The sequence below is a fragment of the Momordica charantia genome (genome assembly GCF_013281855.1).
Source record: "Momordica charantia cultivar OHB3-1 chromosome 10 unlocalized genomic scaffold, Mcharantia_2.0 BLBB01000010.1, whole genome shotgun sequence".
Taxonomy (NCBI): domain Eukaryota; kingdom Viridiplantae; phylum Streptophyta; class Magnoliopsida; order Cucurbitales; family Cucurbitaceae; genus Momordica; species Momordica charantia.
The window spans coordinates 19,996,046-20,022,713 of NW_028275158.1; the positions used below are offsets into that span (position 1 = coordinate 19,996,046).

General features: G+C 33.9%; 2 protein-coding genes across 3 annotated transcripts; one reads left to right on the plus strand and one right to left on the minus strand.

Moving 5' to 3' along the window:
* Positions 1–2,808: 2,808 nt before the first annotated feature.
* LOC111021376 (oxysterol-binding protein-related protein 2A) lies at positions 2,809–12,078 on the plus strand. 2 transcript variants are annotated; one of them, XM_022298325.2, is made up of 12 exons: positions 2,811–2,962; positions 3,116–3,584; positions 5,102–5,461; positions 6,391–6,487; positions 7,389–7,834; positions 8,066–8,221; positions 9,011–9,178; positions 9,298–9,438; positions 9,656–9,886; positions 10,024–10,137; positions 10,529–10,715; positions 11,679–12,078. In XM_022298325.2, the coding sequence occupies exons 2-11, from the start codon at positions 3,171–3,173 to the stop codon at positions 10,703–10,705; spliced, it is 2,304 nt and encodes a 767-aa protein (XP_022154017.1). In that variant the 5' UTR covers positions 2,811–2,962; positions 3,116–3,170; the 3' UTR covers positions 10,706–10,715; positions 11,679–12,078. The 2 variants fall into 2 exon arrangements, 1 of the variants encoding a protein (XP_022154017.1); XR_015787553.1 differs by lacking the exon at positions 11,679–12,078 and having other exon boundaries at positions 2,809–2,962; positions 10,029–10,137; positions 10,529–10,670.
* A 5,024-nt stretch (positions 12,079–17,102) lies between these two features.
* Positions 17,103–23,931, minus strand: LOC111021401 (protein NRT1/ PTR FAMILY 6.3). The gene is made up of 5 exons (XM_088118177.1): positions 23,672–23,931; positions 23,406–23,583; positions 23,156–23,195; positions 22,463–23,037; positions 17,103–18,223 (listed from the first exon to the last, which is right to left on the minus strand). Exons 1-5 carry the CDS (start codon positions 23,787–23,789, stop codon positions 17,347–17,349), a joined length of 1,788 nt encoding a protein of 595 aa, XP_087974303.1. The 5' UTR covers positions 23,790–23,931; the 3' UTR covers positions 17,103–17,346.
* Between the last annotated feature and the right edge of the window lie 2,737 nt (positions 23,932–26,668).

The following is a 26,668-nucleotide window of genomic DNA, read 5'->3' on the forward strand; positions in this document are numbered from 1 at the left end:
AACTTTTTTTAGTACGAGAAAATTGAAACTTTTAATATTATAGACAAAATTTTAAATTTGTGTTAAACTTTTAGGGATACAAGGACATATTTAGCCGTTTTTAGTTTTATGTACAATTTTTATACTTCATGTATAAAATTCTTCCTTCTTGATCAAGTTCTTACAAACCGAAAATGTGGAAACTTAAAAAGTGATATTTTCTTAATAAAAAAAAAATTTTTAGTATTGTTTATGAGTGAATGTGTACAATTTATTGAATTAAATCATTAGATAATTTGAAGTAAGTTAACAAAGTATAATTTAATATTATATCAAGCCAAATTATGGGAGTACACGTATGTCTTTGTTTCTTAGTTTCAGATTACCTATGCACAGAAATCTAACATCAGTGTGATGTTCTGGGGAGTGCACTCTGATCCTAGTTAGAACTAAGGTGGGAGCAAACGGGTTTTGAGCAAGTAGAGTAAAAGAACAGTAATCATAGAGTGAGAGCTGCTTTGGTAGTGAGCGTGTGTCGAATTCTCAAAATGAGTTGTGTAGGGAATTTCAACTTATCTTGATTAGATTTTTCCTCTAATTATATGTGGAGGGATAGGAATGTTGAGAGAGTGTGGATAGAAACAGAGGGTGAAGTGTCACGTCAGGGGGTCGTAGGATACCCCAACATTCTCTATCCCTCCGTGCACTATAAAAGTAGAGCGTGACAGCTCCTAAGTGATTCTCTAGAGCATATCGCAGTTCGAACACAAGGCGTTAGTGCCTTGGGCACTGACTATCTCTTGTATGATTGCCAACGTATACTTGACCCCTTAAATCAATGTGATGGTCTTGGCCCGATTCTCATTAACTCGATCCACATGCTTGATTGGATCTTGAACACGTGTCGTCTTAGATTTACTCAATAATAATCATATTATGCTAATGAAATCTCAACTTAAAAGACTATTTATGCCAACCGAAATAGAACTCAACTGATTAAAAGTAATAATTAACTCTACCGAGAAGGAAAAAAAGACTATTTAAATTGTGTTATTTATTCTTACAGTCAAACTCTCTTAACAACTACAAGTGAAATTTCAACTTGATTTATCATTTCTTTTTCTTATCACTTCATGATTGATACAATCTGTGGACAACCAAATGAAAGGAAAATGGCTTGTACAAGAAATGAAAGAAAACTGAAAGAGAGAAAAACAAAAAAGAATTATTAATCTTCTGATTAAAAAAGGTCATTTCATCCCTTTGATTATTGTTCTTTCAATAAATAAAAAATTATAAGACTTTTTTTTTTCATTTCGACTAAAAATACGGTAAAAGTTCCACATTAATTAGATAAAAGAAAAAATTATGGATAAATAAGTAAGGGATAATAGAAATTTTTTAACAAAATCCGTTATCCTAACACCTAATTATCCAACAAAAATAAAGAAAGAAAGAAGAGAACTCAAATTTATAGGTAATAAAAGGGGAAATATTGTTCCTTTCTAATCGTAGGGGAGGATAGAAAGGGGAGGAAGGAGAGTGTAAATATTTAAAAAAATTTTCAAATCAATTGAGAATATATTAAAAAGATTAAATATATCTGAATCTTAAGTTTTTAGACCAGTGATATATTACATGGTATTAGAGCAGAAGGTCTAGAAGTCAAATATTTTCTCCCCGATAAAATAAAATAGTTTTCACAGGATAGGTTTTATGAATCAAATTAATATATAATACATGATGATTTAATTTGTATAATTTGTAGAATTAAAATTCTAATTTTTGGTTTTTGTATTTTCAACTTTTATTGTTTTGATTCGAATACTAATTTCAAAACATTCATTTTTGATTCCTCTACTTTTAAAACATTTGTTTTTATCCTTGTAATTATAAAAAGTGACACTTTTTCTTCTTATTGGTAAAATTCTAAAACTCTTTAACATAAAGCTATAATAATATTTCAAGAAATGAAATATTTATTAAGTGTAGTATTGTGGTGTATGATTTAAAAAACGATATTAAAAAAGAAAACCAAAGTAACCAAAATAATCCATTTTTAATTAAATTTCATGATGACTAAATTACATTAGAAATTAATTCTAAACCCTAAATAATAAATTTTTTTAATCAAATCCCAGGGCGGCCACCTACCCCTGTAAAATTAGTTGAGGTGCACACAAGATGGTCCACACACTCACACATATAAGAAAAAAAATTAATTTTTTAAAATTACAAATATCAAAATAGATGTTTTGAAAGTATAATAAACTAAATAGAATTTCTTACGGATCTCAAATACATCAATGATATATCAAATCAAGACAAATATATAAGTTATATATCATTGATATATTATCACTCATAATCAAATATATCAGTGTTATTAATTCCCTTACTAATATAACAAATCAATAGAAGACAATACAAATAACACAGTTTAATTCAATAGGAGAAACTGAATCCAATAAATATAAATTAATATATTATGTACGTCTTGATGTGTCAATATTCATATCCAGTATTAAATCAACACTTGTAATATTAAATCCTGTAATTATTAAGAGAGCTCACTAATATGTGATTAGTTACTAAGTTGGTGTCTTCAAATTTCACTAGTTTTGCAAAAATAAGCGTTTTGAAAATACAAAAAATCAAGATAAACAAAAGTCAGGAAGTCAAGAAGCGGAAATAATATTTAAATAAAAAGAAAAAATTAGGTAGAGCCCACTCCAAGAAACAAAGAAGTCATCAAGTAAAATTACAATTCTACCACCATCTTAATCAGTTGAAGTTCTACCACCACTCCCACCATCTCCTCCTTCATCTCCTTTCAAAACCCAAAAAAAAAAATAAAAAAAAGCAAAAAATAAAAAAAATAAAAAACAAATTTGCAGACTTATTTTAATACCTTGCCTTCGTAAGCAAATACTAGAGTTTCACTTCTTTATTTCCTCTCCCTCAGTTTCAGAGCTCTGCACAGGTCCGTCCATGGCAGCGCCACCATCTCCCTCTCTGTTCATCACTTTCAAACTGCATTTTGCCGCTTACATTCTTACATCTCCACCTCACTTCCAGTTTCTGACAACCCCCCCTTTTTTTTCTTTTGTTGTTTTTGTTGTTGTTGTCTTTTTAGGAGTGATAACACAGCATAATGTTTCTGTAATTGCGAGAAGAAGAAGACGACGCAAATGCGGGTCAAGGAGATGCACCCTCTCTGCTGCATCTCCCTGGAAAATTTCGGGGTCGGCGGGAGTGGTATTGGGCACAGGTCGCCGGCGGCGGAGGAGGAGGCGGCGTCGTTGTCGAGGAGCAGGAGTTTGCCGGTGAACTTACCGGCATTTTCCACCGGATCCGTACCCAGTGTGACCGGTGTTCTCTACAAATGGACTAATTACGGCAAGGGCTGGAGATCCAGATGGTTCGTTTTGCGAGACGGCGTGCTCTCGTACTCCAAAATCAGCCGCCCGGAGAATCTCACCCTTCTAAGCCCTAATGAAGACGTCCGATTGATCGGACAGATTTCGACGAATCGCCTATTGAGGATCGATAGCGCGAGCGGGAGGCGGAAGGGACAGAAAACTGCGGGAATCGTGCATCTGAAGGTAAATTATTGGTTCCGGGGAAGGGGAAGGGGTTTACAGAGATTATTTCGTGCGATCTGATACAGTGCAAGGATTTGGATATGAAAATTTTGTTTCTCTCCGATGAATTTTGTTATTGTGGTCTGAATTTGAATTTGCCCTTGTTTTTTTTTTAAAATTTTTTTCGAAATCTGAGCTGAAACAACCAGACGTTTCTAGCATTAATCGCTAATTTGTCTGATGGGGTTTCTGATCTCAATTTCGCCTGGTTCACAGTTTTTAACTGGTTGTGGATTTTGAGTAGGTCACATCAGCAGGTGTTATTAGACTGTTCAGTAAAAAGCCCTATCTGTGACCATTTTCTTGCTATTACCCTCTGGTCACTGAGTGATCCATCTGCATTATCCTGCTTCCAATTGATATCTTTTTCAAATTTTCTCCCAATAATTTCTCTCATATGATGAACCCCATCTTCTATTCCGTCTTCTTGGTCCTTCGTTTTCCTTCCCATTTCCTGTTCGCTCCAGTTTCTTCTCATGAAATTCCGATATTTCTATTCATGGGTGTTTAATTTTATGGTTAGCCAAATAGAGCGTTAATGTTATAGATTTTATGGAGAGGGTTGAAACTTTTTTTTTTTTTTTGCCTAATTGCGATTTTCTTTTGAAATCTTGATGGGGTTGAGTTTCTACCATCAGGGAAATATGGGTTTTTCTTATTTTTTAATTTTGGGTATGGAGAAAACCTTGAGCGTAAAGATCTGACGGTAGGTAAAATATTATTTTAGGAAATATGGGTGACGTAGTTGTTTTGGGAAACAAATTCTTTATTTTGGATTGTTTTGTTTGGCTTGTACGGGTTCCACTTCCAATGGCATTTCTGCCTCATTTTTTATTTTTTCTTTTCTTTTCACTGTTATTTTGAGCTTAGCTTTAAAAAGAAAATAAAAAAGTCTTTGGCTTCTGGCTAGAAACGAAAACAGGTGGGGACTGGAAACGTTGGTGGGACACGTCTATCCTCCATTTCTAAAAACAGGATTTTTTTCTTCACTGTATAAGCGGATGAGAGAGAATTAGAGAAAAATAACGAGAGGAAAAGAGAGAGATCTATCTTGGTTAGATCTGGATTCTTGCTACTTGATTAAGGGTTCCTTAGGATTCTGCGGAGTTGCAGAGATTGGGGTGATGGAGTCGGTTTTTGGTTATATCCATTGTCATGAGAAGCATTCAAGGAGCGGTATTTGGTTTGTGTTTTAACGATGAAAGAAATCCTTGGGGCCTTTTTATGGTTTTTGAATTGGAAGGGTGTGTTTCAACTTTCTTCCATGAGTAAGCTGTTTTAATGCTATCTATGTCTGTTCAATATGTTGTTATTAGTGCTTCTACTTTGACATCATTCTGAAAAAGAGGTTACGTAATGATAATGCTTAGTTTTAGTCAAAAAAATCTTTTTGGATGTTATTAAAATAATTGCATAGTGCCAAAATTCAACCTTTTTGTTAATTGATGTCATCGAATATTTTGTATTCTAATTCGCAGGTTTCATCGTTCCGCGAAAGCAAGTCCGATGAGCGGCGCTTTTATATATTCACTGCCACGAAGACACTTCATCTGAGAACCGAATCAAAGAAAGACCGGGTGACCTGGATTCAAGCTTTAGCCTCTTCCAGAAGCCTATTTCCGTTGAGAGTTGTGAATGATAATCTTCCCTTTGTACCAAATGATTTATCCGTTTCCACTCAGAAACTCAAGAAGCGTTTACTTCAAGAGGGAATCGGTGAGGCAGTTGTTAAGGACTGCGAACAAATCATTCTCTCCGAGTTCTCAGAAATGCAAGCACAGCTGAAAGTTCTTTTGGAAGAAAGATCTTGTTTAATTGATACCTTAAGGGAGTTGGAGGTAACTTCTTGGTCATTTTTTATTGAAAAATTGCTATCTCTGTAAAAATTGAAGAACTTTAGGAGCTATGGTTTTATTTTAGTTTCAAATAATAGGTGCCGCAAATTTGTAATTGGATCTCCTGGGTTAACGTCTAAAGCTTGGAGGATTACTGCTTTCTACTTGCTAAATATATCATTAAGTGTCACCATTAGTTTTCACTCATGGGATGCAATACCTCTCCTTTTAACTCGGGGAATTTCTAACTTCTCTATGCTCCTGCTCCACACTTCTATCTGTACATTATTCTGTAAGATTTTCTCCCAAGTAGCTGCTGTTTGAACTTCTTAGACATGAACTTGTTTATTTTAACCAATTCTCTTGCTGGGTTTGGGATTGGGTTTTTGAGTAGCTTCTAATAAGAAATCTATTATGGTCAAAGCTCATTTAGAAAAATATATTCGTGATTACTCAAGTTCCTGTGGGGTCAACATGCTTCTAGACTAATGCTATATCCAATGGATGTGATTTCACGTGCAGATGTCTATTTGCAAATTGTTGAATTTATGACAATTATGAACTCTGTAAATCGGCTCAAGGATAAACTGGAGTAACCATTTTTCTAGTACTTCATGTTATCATAATTGGTTGAAGCCTTGGAGGACATGACTGTTTGTTTGTTTTTTTTCCGTCTCATTTATTTATTATTTTTAATCTGGCATTATATTCATCTTCTGATTTGCAATGATTCAAAACTACAGTTACTATTATTTATTGTCAAAAGTGATTGACAATCATTTTTCTTTGTCGTGTCTAAACAGTTATCCTAAACTTTTCTTTCACTTTTTCTAGTGAGATCGTTTTCATTCAAAATATTTGTTTTCAAGTTCTTTAATATTCGACTAGTGTAGTTAATATTCATCTTAAGCGTTTCACAATTCGATTTGCAGGCAGCTAATATAGAAATTGAAGCTAATGGAATTCACAATGGTGAGTACCAGTTGATGAAACATGATTTTTCCACCGAGTGCAGTGGAAAATTTAGTGGTAAGATTGTTATATGAACTATTCTGATTTATTGTTTATTATTTTGTCATTATATCAAATGGAAAAGTTATATATGATGTATATTTATGCAAAAAAGCTCTACATATCAAGCTTTTTGGTTGCATCTTACATTTTCAACATCTTGAGCATCCATTGCTAACTTCGTTGTGTGAGTTGGAAAAAGGAAATTTGAATTTGTTAATTGAGATTTTTTAAAGGTCTAATTTATATTTTTGATTGGCTAGGTAATCAATATTTCATAAAAAGATTAATCAGTAAATGGTGTTGTGTTCTAATCTTTTGTTCATTTATTTCTTTTTCCTTTTTCCATTTTAAAAAATTTTATAATTCTTAAAAACAGATGACTGTTATTTATTCTAAATATTCACCTACGCTAAGCTTGACAAGAATAAAAAAGCCAAAAAGGTAAATGTGTGGATGTTAAGACTTATGGTGGTATAGTCAGCTATTTACTTTATTTAACTGCTAGTATACCCAACATCATGTTTAGTGTATGTGGTTGTGCTAGATTTCAACGTTGACATAAATGTGAATTGATTTTTTCATAGTATTATAAAGAAATCGATTAAATATAAAAGAATATCAAGAAAATATTAATAATAATAATTTTTAACTAGTTTAAAATACGTGAAATACATTTTTTTTAAATTTAAATAAGCAGTTGATTCTAGTGGTATGTTAGCCTCAATTTTTCCTGTCTTCATAGAAATTAACAAACTGGAATGGTTTTGGGTGCACAAAGTATCATTCAGTTGGTACAGGGAACTCATTCCGTGAATTTTTTTCTATAACATTCAGTCATTCATGGCTTTGGTAGCATTAATTCTTATTCTCAACCGGTTTCTATTATTAAGAAAATGTTGGTCTTTTAATTTTACAGAATGTACTACTACCGAGTCTTCAGATGATGTTGAAAAACAAGATATTGAGGATGGATCAGATGTTGATGAAAGTTTCTTTTACGACACTAAAGAATTTTTTACAGACCTCACTCTTACCTGTGGGTCTGTAAACGGACCTTCAGATTCATTAGATAAGATTAAGAACCTTGAATGTCAACAGGATGCTTTAGAGAAGATGCTCCACAAACAGAGAAGTGAAATTTCTGTTCATTCTAATGTTCAGAGAAGAAAAAACCTTCCAGATCCCATCGAGAAAGAGAAGAAAATCAGTCTTTGGTCTATTATCAAAGACAATGTTGGAAAGGATCTTACAAGAGTGTGTCTACCAGTTTATTTCAATGAGCCCATATCATCCCTTCAGAAATGTTGCGAGGACCTCGAATATTCTCATCTTTTAGACCAAGCATATGAATATGGAAGACAGGTGAGAAAATATGCATATCTCTCTCTACTTGCTACTTGTACGTGCCCAATAACTTTGTAATAGCAAACCAAATATAAATATAAAATTAATCCCAAAAGTGATATTGAGATTAATTTTATATTTATATTTGGTTTGCTATTGCTATTACTTCATCATCCGTGCTGAGTTGTATCAAAAGTGAAAATGAGATGTCCTGCCATTTTGCTGCCTAATCCTGGAATTTATTACCAGGGAAACAATTTCCTCAGGATCCTCAAGGTTGCTGCGTTTGCTGTTTCTGGTTATGCCTCCTCTGAAGGACGACATTGTAAACCATTCAACCCTTTGCTAGGAGAAACTTATGAAGCTGACTTTCCCGATAAAGGGATTCGATTCTTCTCTGAGAAGGTCAGTATAAAGGAATGTGTACAACACCATACATTATAACTGTGAACAAGTAATATTATTATTTATTTTATTCTAAATTAATAATGGAATTATGTTCTGGTCTACATATTATTACTCTTTACATGGAATATTTCGCCTCATAGGTCTAAATATTATTACTCTATATAAATTAAGAAAATGAGTAGTTTCAATCACAGAGCAACTATAGTAATCTGATATTTTTGGAAAAAGAATAAAATTACAATAGTTTGATACGAACAACAAGATTCATTAATAATAATAAATACTACCTCTTTACAGCAAAAGAGGCATATTATTTTTCTCTCTTTCTGAATTAGGGAAAAAAATGCAGAATAGGTTCTGCATAGAATAGGAGGCGCCAGAATGTAGTAACTTGTGTCTATGAGTTTCAAAATCTGTATGCAATACAATACATGTGTACCTGTCTGTGTATGTTCTTGCATTTGCACACGTGGTTGAAGTCAACCAGCTAAATGGATATGGCTGAGGTTACAATTCTTTGAGTTTCACTTTGCTCTGTAGGATGGTTGTAAAGCATTTGATCGAGTAATTAATTGATGTATAGCTTAAAATTGAAAGGAAAAAAAAAGGTTATTACAACAAAAATGATAATAGGAACTAATTCTCTATGATCATTGCATGTGGCTATGAGTTCCTTTTCCATTGAAGTGCACTTAATTGTACCCTATCAGTTAACTCAAGCGTATCTTTCTTATCATGGACTTACTGATTTATTGCTCAAATTTTTTAATGATGTTTTAACTTCAGGTCAGTCACCACCCAACCGTCATTGCATGCCACTGTGAAGGTAGAGGATGGAAATACTGGGGTGACAGCAACCTCCGATCAAAATTTTGGGGTCGTTCAATTCAACTTGACCCTGTTGGAGTCCTTAACCTGGAATTCGACGATGGAGAAATATTCCAGTGGAGCAAGGTGAGATTGGATGCTGATTGGTATTCTGATGACAACCGCAGGCAGAAGTGCTTCCTCTTTCTGTATTTATTTCCGACTTTTGCATGAATGATGTTTTAAATCATACTTATGCCTTCCAGGTTACAACAAATATTTATAATCTCATTCTTGGAAAAGTATATTGTGATCACCACGGTACAATGCACATACGTGGTAATAGAGAATATTCTTGCACACTTAAGTTCAAAGAGCCATCAATTCTGGATCGAAATCCTCACCAGGTTAGTGATATGTTTGCATAATGTTGACCAATATTACAATTAATTTTATTATTCGAAGTGGTCATTCCCCTTCAATTTGTTTGCAAAATGTTGATCAACATTGTACTGTTTCAATGTGTTTTCAAATTGGATTCTCTCGTTCACTACATATATCTATTTATGCATGTATTTTTGTTTCTAACCTTATTTCTTTTTCCAATTTATCTGAATCCACTAGGTTCATGGATTTATTCAAGATGCTAATGGTCGAAAGGTTGCCACATTATTTGGCAAGTGGGATGAAGGCATGTATTACGTTGAAGGTGAGAGCAATGGAAACCTGAAGCGCAATTGTCCTTCAAGTGATGCCTCAGTGCTGTGGAAAAGCGAAAAGCCTCCGGCCAATCTCACTCGTTACAATTTAACTTTATTTGCCATCACTCTTAATGAATTGACATTGGACCTGAAGGTACATACAATTTGTTAACTCAGTATTTCATAAATTTGTTAACTCAGTATTTCATACATGCCTATTCATTCATGTTGAATGCATTTACTCGTCGTTTTTAATCTTATCTGATCCTTGGTGTTTGATCACGGATTAAGGAAAGGCTTCCACCCACGGATTCCAGACTTAGACCAGACCAGCGGCATTTGGAAAATGGCGAATATGAAAAGGCAAATGCAGAGAAACAACGCTTGGAGGGACGACAACGAATTGTAAGTTCAGGAAGCCACGCCCACCCTTCCCCCTCCCCTGACCCCGAAAAAATAACTCTGTTTTAGGATCTGGAGATTGTGGTTTTGAAGAGATCTTCTGATGATTGAAGTTGAGCTAAGGTCTTTAATGCCATATATATATATATAAAATCTGATTCCTGCTTTACGCATAATTATAATTCTAGTTTGAACATGGATATATTGACTAATTTGAATCATGAAAATGTGCTTGTAGTCTTAATGGGATAGATTTATAAGCCTCTAGACTAGCTCCTTATCCCTTCTGGATATGATTCTTGGGCTATTACTGTGATTGCTATGCTACATCCATCTTTCCCTTTCTTTTTGGCTAATTTCTTCTATCACTCATTATCTCTCTCTCTCTATACAGTCCAGGAAGTTGCAAGAAAATGGTTGGAAACCCAGATGGTTCCGAAGAGAGGGTGAAGATGGACCATTCAGATACACGGGTGGCTACTGGGAAACACGAGAGGACGGAAACTGGGATGGTTGCCCAGATATATTTGACGAATTGAACGAGGGCATGATCGGTGAACTGGGATCATGATTTTAGTCAGGTGAGTTCGCATTGCATATGCATCCCGCTGAATCTCAATACCTTGCCATCTGCTGCATGGACACCAAGAATTTGAGCTAGAGAATAGATATTCATATTTCTCAAAGTTTATTTCGTTCAATATACCAAAAGTTACTTATAGAGAAAGCTAAACATCAAAGCAGAATAAATGGCTTTCACTTCTCTCTAGATTACAGTATTCCCAAAGGTACTAGGACACCTAAATTTAGTGGAATGAGTGAATATTAATGGTCAAATATTATCTTATTATGTAGCTGCTGCTTATTATAATATGTTGTGCCAACATTTTACAGGTTAGAAAAATGTCTAATTATTTACTCTTTTACGAGCTAGAAGATTTAGGTGTATAAATAAGATTATGGACGTAGTAATGTTGTGAGATAAACTTGACCAAGGGTACTATTGGACATTCTCTATAACCACACCTCATACACAAATTTTAGAATAGGAAGTAAATAATTTGATAATTTGGAAAAGGTTGTATAATACTACTTTCTTTCTCTCTCTATATTCCTCATGATTCATTGGCAGAGGAAGTAAATAGATAGATAACTAGTTAACTAATTTAGTAAAGTTGTAACTTAGGTTAATTAGGTTTACTAATCTGTCAACTAGTGTTCTAGGATTACTGAGTCTTTTCTTCTCGGAAGAAATAACCTAAAATCTTTACGTACTCACTCAGAATCAAATAATTCAAATTATTTGAGATTCGAAGTGAAAGAAGTCCTGTAAAGTTATGAATTAATAACTAGGTTTGTATTAGAGAAATTCTTTTGACGTTAGAAATATAAAAGCTCTTTGAATGGAGTCTTTTAAAAAAATTTTTGTTACTTTTAGGATGGATGGCTTTCCCAATTTCCATGATCTGCTTTTCGTCGTTCTAAATTTGCTGCATCATCCAGTTTAACATGGTGTTGGAATTGACTGTGTTCAAATTTGACAGATAATGCAGGAGCAGGACTAGGAGTAGCTCGAAAATGTCGTTCCGAATCAGCGACAAGAACGAGTGGATTGCCTGGCCTTCTTCAACTTATTCTTTTCAGTATACTTCTACTCAAAGGTTAATAAGAACTGGTGATTCTTTGAGCACTTAGGTAAAGAAGAATTCTTCCTTCAGCTATACAGTGGGTTAGGTCAAAATCTTATGCCCCATTTCCTACCTCATCTCTCTCTCTCTCTTCTCCATCTTGCTTCTTTCTTCTGCGATTGTTTAGCATTCTGATTATGTTTTGATAAGGGGGAAAATGTACTTTTTGTTCTCGATCCATTATGTAAGCTCTTTTGTTCAGCTAAATATACACATATTCTATATATATTCTCTCTATATATATGATTATTTTGCAGCTGCAATGAGCTACGTTTAAATGAAATTTCTGTAGCTGAGTGAAATTTATGCTACAAGGAGCAACATTTTAAGACGATTAGATTAAGATACAATGACGGTTTTAGTATGATTTTTTCAAATGGTGAAGGTTTTTAACCATTGAAAAGTACTTTTCAACTTTTGTAGCGATGTTTGATTACAGGGTTAAAAACTAATTGTACTGTGGTAATCAAATATTATGGAGATTATAAAAAGTGATTTTAGTTGGCTAAAAAGTACTTCTCATGATCTCACAAGTCATATTGAATCCACTTATTTGAAAGTCGTTCCAAACAGGGTGGTTACGAGTTGTCTCGACATCTAAAGAATACATTCATTTCAATGCCTTTTGTGGCTTTGGATGTTGGGTTTTAATTTAGTAAATGACTTGAGATTGGAGAGGAAATGAATATAACTCGAGAAACGAGAGCTAGAAAAAAGAGGAGCGAGAGTGATAACTCGAAGAATGAGAAGAATCAAGAAATAGGTTATGATGTTCATATCGATCTATTATGTGTCAAATCTTCTACAGTAAAAGGATCTCTCCACCATGACCTTTGGTTTGGGGAATTGGCAGATGTGACTTAAATAAGTTTTCTCATTTGTTCCAATGATCTCAGTGAGAAAAATTAACTTTTCTGACTCAATTATAACTTTTCTGACATTTCAGAGAGGATGTAATGACGAATATAGCCTTGAATTAATAAAACTACCACCAATCTTGCACTTGCACGGAAATAGTTCGAATCACGTAGGTTGCTGTAATTAAAACCCCGGGCGAGTTCTAATTGTTACACGACCATGAATTAATTAAACTACCACCAACTTATTAAATTCCCCACCAAATTTTTGTACTATCATTTAATATATACCCACACATTCGTACTGATTGTAGAGAATAAAAATTTGTTTCAGTCCTTATTGTCTCATGCACATCTTTCACATTTTTTTTTCAAGAACTTCCATACTTTTTCCAACATTTTTGATATCTTCAACACCTTAAAGAAAGACATTTGTTCATCTTTGACATCTTGAACGAGGTTAGTTTTTGATTTGTTCAGAATATTGTTTTCGATTGGTTCGAGATATGATGTATATAGTTGGAGTCCAAAGTGAATGTAGTATCTGAACTTTTATGCATATTTTTGTTGGTCAAAAGTCCATTAAGTAAATGGAACTCGGTCGTGTTTCGTCTCATGGTCGTGTTTCTTCGTCTCACGGCCGTGATCCATTTTTATTTGATTATCGGTCGTGGTTGTAGGTTCCCTCGGTCGTGGTGTATACAGATACCTCCTTCGTCTCATGGTCGTGGTCTGTATTTGTTTGATTCTCGGCCATGGTTGTAGGTTCCCTCGACCGTGGTTCTATACAGATACCCTTTCTTCGTCTCACGATCGTGGTTCGTTATTGTTTGGTTCTCGACCGTGGATGTAGGTTCCCTCAGCCGTGGATGTTTGGTTCTTATTGCTTCTTCTGTCTAGGTCATCCACAATTCCTAACCGGCTAGTGTCCAGCTTTAGAGTCCTCTCCCTCCCAAACAACACAAGCTCCACAAACAGTAACATTGATACCTTGACCGCGTCTAGGTAATCCTCAAACCGCATCTCCATGTACTTCGTCTCGAACTCACTTAGTAAAATGTCGATTTTGTCATCGAAGTACAACTTCCTAAGCCTGTTGGGAGAAGTGTCCTTACGAATTGGCCGCCTACTATATTTTAGGCCCGTAATTAGATTAAATTCCCTCAACCCAAAGGATACCTTATTACCAAGCACGTCCATAGTAATTACGTCTCATCTACTATCCTCCAACTCCCCAAGCAATATGTTGTGTATAAGTGGCCCGTTAAGTACGAGCTCTACGTCTAGCAATGGCCAAAAATGGTTTTCCTAACCATACTAAGTTACCTACGGGTTAGTTTACTCTTAATAGCTTTGACCGTGCTCCCACACATGTCAAATTGGCAGAACGATAACTAGAGGGAGGAATCTTAGGTACCATTTCCATTTTATAAACCTGAGATACAATATTGATATATACAAACTTAGTATTAAGCAAGCCAAACACAAGAAGGAACAGATGAAAATAAGAAAAGAAGAGTAAAGAAAGCATGATTTTGTCCAAATTCTCGGTCAAACCACGACCTTAATCGTGGTCGAGAGTTATGGCAGAATGCAATTCCCGTTCAAACTTCCTCAAGGTTTTTTACTAGATATTGATTCTGTCGAAATTCTCGGTCACGATCTCGGCCATGGTCAGACCGAGAATTTTTCCAGATCGCAATTCCCGTGCCAACTTGCTCTAGGTTCTTCGTATTTTGAAAATTTCTATCGCGCCTCGACCGTTAACGTGAGCAAGAATTTTGACAGAATCAATCATTCTTTGAAAAATCGCGGTGGCACCCACGATTGTGGTTTGCGGTATGAATTTCGGTGAGTTTACATGAATCTTAGATGAGATTCAAGCTCGATATTTACACTACTAGAATTGAGGTTTTTCCCGCTAAAAAACGTTGGGAAAACCTAAAAAAATGTCGAGAAAAGCTTTCCTAGTGTTTTTTTCCCGTTGGAAAAAACATTGGGAAAAAATTGTCAAGAGAGCGCCTTCCCCGACAGAAATATGAAAAACATCGGGACCTTGAAAGCGCACTTCACGTTTCCTCGGGAATGATTTAGGCCCCACGAAGACTGTTTCGTCGTGATTTGCTGACTAAATAATTTTCGTCGCCATACATAGTTTTACCCGACGAAATTAAAATTTCGTGTGAAAACTTGAATTTGTTGTAGTGTTATCCATTCAATTTCAACAAATCTAAATTAGAAAAATTATCTGAGATTAGAGTTGTATCTCAATTCCCATTTGAATCCGAAGAATCAAACGAAAATACAAACCTAAAATTATTAGAAAAGAGAAAACTGAAAACAAGAGAAGAGATGGAGAAAGAAAATGAGAAGGCAGTCTTTTAGAAGGTCCCTCCTTGACTTGAAGATGTTCAAAATCTTTTGAAAAATTCAATGGTAAAACCGTTCGCTTTTCGAAATTTCAACATCAATTGAAAGGACGAATTAACCACTTTGCTTGATCTTCTGAGATTGGAGCCCAAAAAATAGAGATCATTTTCTTATGACCTTGTACAGCCACTAATATTAGAGATCATTTGCTTATGTATTCAGAACTTTTTTTTTTTTTTACGTTCCAACTTCTAGCTATTAGATATCCAATAAATGAATTAAATTTACCCAATCCATCTGTTTAAGTTTTTGAGTTGAATGATCGTTTGTTCATCCTTAAGATGATATCAAAGTGTTGTTCGAACCCCTGCGTGGTAATTTTCTCCCCATTTATTATGATTTCCACTCGTTGAGTCTTGATGTAATTTTCCAAGTCCACAAGTGAGGGGAAGTATTAGATATCCAATAAATGAATTAAATTTACCCGACCCATCAGCTTAAGCTTTGGGTTGAATGGTAGTTGGTTTATCCTTGAGACTAGCCTCATTTAAAATTAAAGAGCTAATTGGCTCCCCTTTAAAGCTTGTGGCAAGCTAGGGGTGCCACATGGATCTCCATGATTATCCCACTATAATTATAACCATACATAGATTGGGTAGTAGAATGTTAAAAAAAAAAAAAAGATTCCTTTAAAAATTACTGAGGTAGTTGAACAACTGAGGAGAGAGATCATTTACTAAAGACTTTGGGAAATTTGGGGTGGATTAGATGAAATGATCCACAATTGTCATTTTAATTAAATAATATTTGTTAATGAACAATGAGTACACCGTTTTTGTGGGTTTGAAAAAATTATACCAATGAAATTTTACAAATAAATTTCAACAAAAGAAAAAAAATTAAAATTTGTAAAGTAAGTATAAATTTGTCGGTTCATAATAATATTGTGGCGTGTGCAGCTATAAATGATAATTTTTTTAATCATAAATCCAAAATATTTAAATTGTGGGGAGTTACAAACTTAGGCCCTCTTTACCTATCAAGGATCGGGATGAGAATGAATCCGAATGAAAATCAATAGGAATCAAATCAATCAAAATGAGACGGATGCAAAATTTTCAACAATTGTAACATTTTATTTCCATCATGGAAATCTCATTTATCTCGTCTGCATCCTCACCTCCTATTTAATTTCCCATCTCCACGTAATTTCATGAGAACCAGAGCGGGGAATTCGTGGGAATCAGATTTCCCACCAGGAATTTTTCCTATTTATTTTTTTATTTTTAAAACTATTTCTTCATTAAATATTTTTTTAAAAGAATTTTCTTATTATTGCTTAATTTTTCATGATTAAACTTGATTTACAGAAATTTTCTGGAATCAGTTAAACATATATAGGTTAATCTGGTTCATGAGACATTAGTTTGGATTTACTAACTATATTTATTTATTTATTATTATTATTATTATTTTGAGAAAACAACTAACTATATTTACTAACTGTACTAGAAAAAACTATATTTATTAACTATATTTGTTTTGTTTCACTGGCTCTTTTTAACTTTTTACTCTTCAATAAAGTGTATAAAAAGAGTAATCAAATCATGTTTTAGAAAAAGGATACGATCAGAATACTAATTTCAATTGTTTTTTGGATAAAACTAATTTAAATTTATTGTATTCAGAAAAGTATTTAAAAATAGTCGGATTACTAGTATCTCACTATATATTTAAAATAAATCTTGCACATAAATTACATTATTAAGACAATCCAAACCAAACCAATATTTTAAAATATATCGCATAATTAGATGGGAGGTCTATTATATCTGGCATTTCAATCATACAAATAATTTATAATTTAAAAATTACTTCTTGATCCAAACCATATGAAAGAGCGGAAAAGAACAACACACATCTCATCTAGACATAAAATTATCTCGAAAGAAAAATATCTTATACAAATCTAAGTCGTATAATAAATATAAACGAAAATACAACAATAACCAAAGACAAAAGGAAAACATATATAAAGGAGTTGAGTCAATCATTGAGCTAATTATTTCTTATGCTTTTCATTGATTCACCATAATCATTGATTTGACAATTTAGTCAAACCACCCCCAAAAGTTTGAAAGTTTGTTTTTTTTCTTTTTGCCCTTTTCTATTCCCTTTTCAATTTATGCAAAGAGATTACAAACTAAACTTTTATGCCCCTCAAAAGCAAAAGGAGAGATATGACATTGACATATGATGTATAATACTAAAAAGTAAAAAGCCATAAACCACTCCTTTTAGGCATGACAAACCATCTCTGATTCTTCCAACTCAATCCCTTCCTCAGCAAACCTCTTCTCTTTGTACACATACCATTTTGCACAAAGCAAATAAACCCCCAAATTCAAAGCACTCAAAATTGCCAAAAGCCAATAGAAATTGTAAAGCTTCCCCTTGTTGAGATTGTCAGCTAGCCATGGCTTGTCTCCAGTTATTTTGTGCACAATTGTCACCAAGAAAGAGCTCACAAAGAACCCTAAAGATAGTGTGCTTAGAAAGAGCCCTGTGCTCATTGTCTTCATTCCTTTAGGGCACTCCCTCAAGAAGAAGTCAAGTTGCCCTATGTATGTAAAGGCCTCGCCCGACCCGACCAGGAAAAATTGTGGGATCAACCAGAAGACGTTCAAGGGAACCTCAGTGGTCGGGTCGTTAATGTTGGCCAGGCCGTTGGAACTTGCAACGTCGAGGCGCTTCAGCTCAGTGAGAGCTGCGGCCACCATTGCAAGGATCGAGAGAACTAAGCCGACGCCGATTCGTTGTAGTGGGGTGAGGCCTTGAGGGTTTTTGAGCAGCTTTCGGGCAACGGGGACGATGAGACGGTCGTAAATGGGGACGGTTAAGAGAATGCTGCCTACAAAGAAGACGGTGAGGGAGGCGGCGGGGATTTGGAACGATTTTCCGATGCGGCGGTCCATGGTGGTGGCTTGGGAGACGGAGAAGGTGGTCATTTGGGCGTAGACTGTCCAGAACATGATGTTTGTGGCCCAAATGGGAAGCATTCTTATCACCATTTTCACTTCTTCAACATCAGTTAGGGTTGATATGTTCCACTTGTTCATCATTGTAATAGCAGCCCCTTTTTCTCCTTCTTTGATAGCTGCTTTGTCCAAAAATCTGTAAAAACAAAAGAAGGATTACATTTGTGAGTGTTATTTGGGGAGGAGGTTCACACAATTTGAATTTTTCCCAACGTTTTAAATGACGGGAAAAGACCCCGAAACATTGGGAGTGATTTATCCAAACGATAAAGATTTGTGGATAAAAACATTGGCAAAAGTACGTCAGGAGAGTACATTGCCAAAACGTTGGCAGAGCTATACTTCTGCTATTAGGGTTAAGTTCTAGACTAAGCAATATTATACCCTAAAAAACACGTTTTACTTTTGAAATCATATCCTTTCAATACAATATTGTATAAAAGATGTATATTTTGAGAAGATACCACACTAGACTACAAGAATTTTTATCAATACCAACAATGTTTCTCTCGACACGGAAAAAAGTTAGTACAAAACTAACTCGTCCAGTAAAAGCTTAACCTATGAGAGATTAATAACTATATTAACACATTAAATATTAGAGATACCTACACAAGTTGATTCACACTAATTAAGGATCTAAAGAATCCAATAGGAACCTTTGCAATAGAGAAAAGTATGTCCCCCATTACACAAAATTTATTGATCAGTAACAGGGAGGAACAAATTAGTGCCAATATAAAAATATTTTTGGACTTTGTGTCTCTTAAAGATTAGTAGAGATGAAACAAAGTTCTAATTATAGATATGTAACATGAAAGGAATATTCTCAATCAGTGTCGATGGAAAAAAAGCAAGCAATGATTAACCTAATTAGTGCATTGGAGAGCTGTTTTGATGTACATTAATAATAATTTAGTGGAAACCAGAAGAAGAAAATAAATCCCAATTTCTTATGTCAATTACTCCCATGGTTACTTTTGTGGGCACAACCACAACATGATCAAAAAGAAAGAATCAATACCGACAAAAAAAAAAAGAAATAGTCACATACAACCATATAAATGGTCATAGATAATCATATAGTAGTTTTGAAAATGTATATTTAAAAGAAGAAATCTAAAATCTGATTAAAATGATTCAAATCGAACATGACTCAATGGATAAGATACCTATTATTGTTTTGAAAGTCGATTGTCTAATTCTCTGATTCCAAACTATTAATATTCATGAGTTTCATATAAAAACCGAATGACCATGACAGGAATGGATCATGGCTATTATAATCTTTTATTGGATCTCTCGATTTTTTAATGTGGAATCCTTAACATATTCCTCAAGATTCTGACTCTTTTAGCTCATCAATCATGGTTGGATTCCATTTTTGAATCGGATGCTTGTTTGAACTTTTTTTAGGCTCTTTTACCGTATCAATATTTTTGGATTCCATCTCAAAACCAATTTGCCGTGCAAAGAATAGCCTATATGTGTTATAAATTTTTATTAGGTCGTTTACCTTTTCGACATGGAATCTTTTAACACAAAAAGAGATCTCATTAAAGAATGAGGAAGAAAAGATTGGGAAATGGAGAGGGCTGAAGAAAAGGGTTAACTGGGGAAGGTTGAAACTGCGATTTTCTCAGCTAAAGAGACAACAAACAACACGAGTACTGACTTGGAAGAGACAGACTGTCCAACCGACCCCATCTCGTGACATTTTTTGAATTCTTCTATGAAATTATTATTATTGACCATTTTTTTTACCACTAGTTTTTGACAATCGAGTTTAGATCTATCTCCATGCTTTTGCTGTGTTTTATGTTTGTTTGTTTTTTTTTTTTCCTAAAATCTCATTGGAAGAAAGAAAAATACATTGGGCAAGTTAAGTTAATTAGATACAAGTGGGAGTTGGGGAAGTTTGAATCTTCCTCGAAAACTTTCAAATCAACTAGACTTTGTTGATTGAGATAGCATCAGCGAGTAAGTTATTATTGTAAATGAGTCTCATCTTTGACAATGAACTAGTTTAGGATGTCGCCTCGAGCATAGCTCAACAGTAATTGACACTTACTCATTTACTTGAGGTCGAAGGTTCGAATCCTCAACTTCAATTTATTGTAAAAAAAATTCAAATGAAACTCTAAACACAAATGAGTAGTGAAATTAAGCTAGAAATTACCTACAGACACTAACTAATTCACCAAAAAATCAAGTCAAAACAAATGATATTATTAAAAGAAAAAAAAACTTAAATCCAAGCTATATAATCAAGCAGGTAACACCCAAATATATATCCAAACTCAACTAAAAGATATCAACATGGTGAGAAAATAATATCCATAAAAATAGTCTAGTATAATTAATAAGATGTTGATCACTAGCTATATATAATTTTAAAAAAAAATCAATAAAGGAATTAAGTATTTGCTGTTTTAAATTTAGAGTTCAATTTTATGATATTAAAACTTAGCTTAAATTGGTCGGTGTGAAATGTTCTTCATTTTCTTTTATTGACCGATTGATTCTTTGCTAAGAATCATCACAAACCATTCTTATGTTGAAAATTTAATTTAACTTAATTATCACTCAAAGTATTATTTATAGTAATTAATTGATTGAATGTGATGGGATAAATTATCCTTCCATTATTGATTGATATTTTGTGGGTCCAATCCATATACTTCACATCCCACACTCATTTTTCCAACTTAACTCTTCTACAATTTCTCCCTAAAGTTTTCAATAAAGGAAAAATATGAAATTTAATTTCTTTAGCATTTCTCTATTGAAAACAAGGTTGAGAAATTTTACTTTCCTCCTAAACTTTCCAAAATTTGCATGAAAACTATTTTAGTTCTTACCATTCATTTTTTTTATAAATTATTTAATAAAAATCTAGCATAAACACATATTTTATTTATTTTAAGCCAATAATTGAAATCACACAAACTAGGTCAAATGATAGATTTTAAAATGTTTTATATTTGCCCCTACAAATAAATTTATTTAACATTTTAAAATTTAAAAAAGAACCAAAAACAACATTGTCAAAATAAATGAAGTGGGGGAGACTCCCAAAACAAGAGGGTTTTGATTCACTGTTTATCATTTTCAGGACAGACAACACAATATGCATGGCATGGTTTTTTCTCCAAGGAGAAAATGACTTGTAACAATCATTTTGATCATATAATTTCAAAAAGAACTTTCAATATTATTATTCAAAACCTATCACTGCACTATTCTCCACCAATCATGTCCATCAAAGGGATAAGCCCTCTTGTTCCCTTTGCACCAAGTATTAAATTTTTTGACACGTCGACATTTTCATATTTCTATAGACTTCAATCGAGTTGAGAGATGGATCGAGACAACTCTCTAAAAAACTCGACAAAATAGCTCCATAACTTTGGGGGAAGGATTGCCTCCTCAAAAAGAGGGTCGCAGTGACCAAGAGTTTGGACCACTGTTTGCCAAAAATACAGGTCTCCGCAAAGTTCTAAGACCATATACGGAGAATGACACTGTTTTCATAGTATTGTAAAAATTGTCAAAATATCATAGAGACATAATATTAATATTAATAAATTTTAACTTATTTAAAAAGAGTAAAATGTTTATTTTTTATTTAGACATTTATTACGAAATATTTATTTTTACAAATTTTCTATAATTATCTATTGATATCGACGTTGACATTTAAAGACTTACTCTATATATATCATTTCTTCCTGCAATTACTTGTCTTATTTTCCCTTAAACCTAATTTTAATCATCAAATTTTATAATCAAAATATCACACATCAATAAAGAAAAAGATAGATCTTAATTTTAAGTAAGAATAAAATATCCCTATTCATATTGATAGAACTATAGAATATAGAAGTAATTCATGTGGGCCTTAGAACTATAGAATATAGAAGTAATTCATGTGGGCCTTGACACAAAATGTATACAATAACATATTGTATTGATGTGAAGGATCCATTGCACTGTCAATTATTTTGCCTTTTTTGATTAAAAAAAACGATCCCTTCAATTTGAAAAATATCTTTTAGTTTCATGAACTTACAATATTATGGAATAGGTTATAATGAATGGTGTTACCAAAATCTCACGTGGATTAGAAATAAAGAATATATATTATGGTTTTAAAATCATATATAACATTTCTATAAGTACAGAGAGATTCAGAAAACATTATACTAAAAATAAAACAAAAGAAAAAATTTAAATGCTATTTTGGTTATTGGATTTTTAATTTTCATTCGTTTTAGTCTTCTACTCTCAAAAGGACCAAAATAAATAAGTTCTGAAAATTTTATGTCATATTTTTTTTAATATTAAATGGACATGAGGAAGAGAAGGGAGTAACCTGAATTGTTTGGAACGAGGAAGCTTCTGCTTCTTGTTCTTCCCATGTCCTTGGTCTCCAAAGTCATCAATATCGAACAAAAACGACGAATCGGACGGTAAATCCAACCTCCGTTTCCTCCAAGCAGTGACGAACACGGTGGCGATCTGCGTCAACGGGCTACCGACCAGCTTCTTGAACCGATATCGTCGGGTGCCAGAGACGAACACGACCAAACCAGCGACAATGGCACAGGCACAGATGCCGTAGCCCCATTGCCTCCCCATGTTGTCTTGAATGTAGACGAGAATCGTCACAGCGGCAAGCGAGCCAATGCTTATAAAGAAGAAGAACCAGTTGAAGAAGTTGGTCATTTGGGCCCTCTCGTTTCTGTTTGATTCATCAAACTGATCGGAACCGAAGCCAGAGACGCTCGATTTCAGGCCACCGGTTCCAAGGGCGGTCGTGTAAAGCGCGATGTAGAGGATCGTCAGCTGAAACTCGGTGGCCGGTGCGCAATGCGGTGGTGACTCCGCCGTGCATCTCGGCGGCCGGAGGGAAGGGATTATGGTGGAAATTGTTAAAATTGTGACACCCTAAAGGAAAAAAGTTTGATATATTTTTCATTAGATACATATTCAAATCCCAATTGGAAAGCTTAGAATATAAAATTTTAAAAAAATGGATGGTTCAAATGGAAAAATAATATCTTACGGCTGCTTGGACAGCTGCAAAGATGGCTATGGTGAGGTACCTAACAACAAAGATGAAATATGGAAAGTGAGAAAAAAATAAAGAACACACTTTTGTGGAAAAAAAAGCCAACCTTTGACATAAAAAAGAACAAAAAAAAAAAAAAAAAGAAAAGAAAAAGCAACCTTTGAACCAAAAGAGAAAAAAGGAAAAGAGGTTTGAATTTTTATTTTAAAAATAGGGAGAAAAAAGGGCAAGTTTGAAAATTTACCTGCCAAGAAATGTATCTGCAATAAAACCACCAAGAAGACAAAGCATGAAGGAAGTGCCAAGAAAATTGGTGACAGTATTTGCAGAAGTGGCATTCCCCAAATGCATAGTTGCTGTCATATATGTCACCAAATTCACTGCAATTCCAAGTGTTGTTAGCCTCTCCACAGCCTCACCTCCTGGAAAAATTATGTACATATTCTAACGGTTATAAAAATGACAATCATAATACAATAACAATAATAAAGAGAAGTGTTGAATCGAGACCGAGAATCATGGCGGCTGCAGTCCAGCCGCCGGTTTTCGAGCGGTCGGCCGGGCGGCCCTTGTAGTCCCATGCATCAGGAAGAACTTCTATGGCTTGGGACTGAGAGGAAGACTTCATAGCCTTTGAGAGGAAGAAGAGGGTTTGAAAATTGAAAATTGAAAATTGAAAAATGAAAAATGGTCCTTTTTTTTTTTAGGAAAATGAGTGATGAGAGAGAGAGAGGGGAGAGATATGTGTGTGGTGTGGGCAATCAATGAAGAGAGGAGGGCATTTTTATAGGGTGGAAAATGATTGAGAAAGATCAAAATAAAGTTTCAATTTTTTCTCTTTTTTTTTTTTCCTTTTGGGTGAAGTGACTGAAATAGCCTGCTCTCCTCACAATGAAGAACCAATTAATTAAAATCCAATGAAATTAATATTCGAAGCCATGTGAAGTTGAAATCTGGTCCAGAGGAGAGAAACACACCACTAAAACAAGATGATTTAGAATAATAATTTCAAGTGCTTTGTTAGTCTAAAAATAGAATTTTTCTTTATCATCAAATTATGGTTTTCAATTTTTTATCCATAAAAGAGGATTAGGGTTTAATGGACTAGGTGGCAGCCAAGTCAGCAAATTAAATATTCTATGCCTTGAATTTGGTAATTTTACTTTTGAAGACTCGTGTGTCCTAGATGTAACCTACATGCTATGAATCATTTATCTAAAGCAAATGGGTTGAATTCTTAATGAAGACTTCAAGGTAAATAACAAAATAAAACTAATGATCGATTCTTCCTCAATTTCTTTCCCTATTTTCTTACTTTCTAATATTTGTAATTTGGTTTTAGTGAGGTTGGATTCCTCTAATTTTGGATCTTGGAGATTTAATGTGGTTTGCAATCTTGAAGGCTCACCCCTTTGGACATATTGACAGTTCAGTTTCAGTACTAGAAAAAAATTTATTCGTTCTTGGGCTAGAGCTCTAAAAACTGTCAGTGAAAGTTTCCTCAAATGGAGCCCACGTGACCGGACCTTAATCACTCTAATTAACGTGACTCTTTCTCCGTCTACCTTTGGTCACACTGTTGGCTCTTCTTTCCCGCAAAGAATTGTGATTATTTCTAAAAAATTTATTGCCTCGCTTACTAAAATTTTCTATTTCTTCCTGTTGCTATGATTGTGAACATAAAAATTTCAAAGGACATTTTGGCAATCAGGGTGGTGTGGGTGGACCCTATCACTTTTATGGAATTACATGACCAGTAACTTTTGTGGATGTACATAGTTCCACATACAGAGAGAAAGTGAAAGTGTGAATGTCACTCAAATCATACAGACGCACAATCATAAACTCAATAGAGACTCTGTAATGAGGAGCATATACTCGTTCTAAACGCACCAACAGACACGTTCTTCAGAGAATGGAAGAAGGAGAAGATTCGTTCATAGAAATGAAATGGAGAAATGCTATGTGATATGGGAAAGAAGGAAAGACTTTGTTCTGTGTGGACAGAAAAATCTTACCTAGTATGATTATTTTGTCTCCCAATATACTTACTTCCTCCATATTTATAAAACACTAAAATCCTAAAACTATAGTATAGTTGTGGATACAGACTTTGTAGATAGTTAAGTATGATTGTCACTCAATACATGCAGATGCACGATCAAAAACTCGATGTAATTGGAAGCACATATATGTGCTAGATGCTCCAGCAAATACGTTGTACGGAGTCCGAAAGAAGAGAAGAGTTGTATTGAGGAAGGAAAATAGAGTAAGACTATGTGATTTGGGAGGAGAAGAAAAGACTTTTATGATTATTTAGTCTCCAAATATACTTACTCCTTCTATATTTCAAAAACCCTAAAATTTCATTTTGGATTTTTAATCTCATTTTTCTATATTACATCTTAATATTTTAACAATAAATTACTTTGTGCTTTGTTAGTCTACAAAGAGAACTTTTCTTCATCATCCAATTGTTGTTTTCAATTTTATTTTTTATCCCTAAAAGAGGACTAGGGGTTTAATGGACTGGGTGGCAGCCAAGTTAGAAAATTAAATATTATATGCCCTGAATTTGTAATTTTACTTTCAAGACTGGTATGTCCTAGATGTAACCTACATTAATATGAATGATTTATCTTAATGGAGTGCCATTTTGGTTGAATTCTTAATGAAGACTTTAAAGCAAATTGAACCACCCATCAATGGTATATTAATTGTTAATGGTTAGAATTGTAATGGCTAGTCAATAAATTCGGCCCAATTTAAGTCCAAATATATATTTTTTTAATACAGCAGTGAAGATTTAAACCTTCAAAAGTTATTATATAGTTTTACTGTTGAGTTATATTCAGGTTCGTCCGGAACTCAATCACATTGTGGCACTAGAAAATTTATGTTAAAAGACATCGCATGGATATTGCTCATCTGATCACGTTGCAACTTGTGGGATTATGAAGCCTCTTTCCAGAGAAAATTGGTACGAAATTTCTTTTGAATGGACCTTGTAATTTAAGATATATGTCAATCCCATAAATATTTTGATTACTCTGTTTGGATTGTGGTAATCCTAATATGACGAGGTATCCAAAGATGTAAACCCTCCTTTGAAGCAATCTTGATTACGGTTTAAAGAATGTGTTTCTTAGATTCTCTTCTATATCAAGCATAATCAAATGACCACATTTATTCCTAATCTTATTATATTAAGCTAACAATCTTTTGTTTTCTCTCAGGGTCATCTCGTTCTTCGTTGTGACTATGCTTTTTAGTAAAAACAGCTCTCAGAATCTACTCTTAATCCTTCCTCATTTCTCTCCGCATCCTTCTTCAATATTCAAGTATTTATTTTCACACTACATTTCTTACTCAATTTATTTCTGCATTTTTATTTTATGAATTTTAGTTTTCTGCATTTAAATTCTCCTACATTTGATTTTTTTTATTTAAATCATCTGCATTTGAATTTTCTACATTAAAATTTTTTGTTTGTTATTTTATTTACTT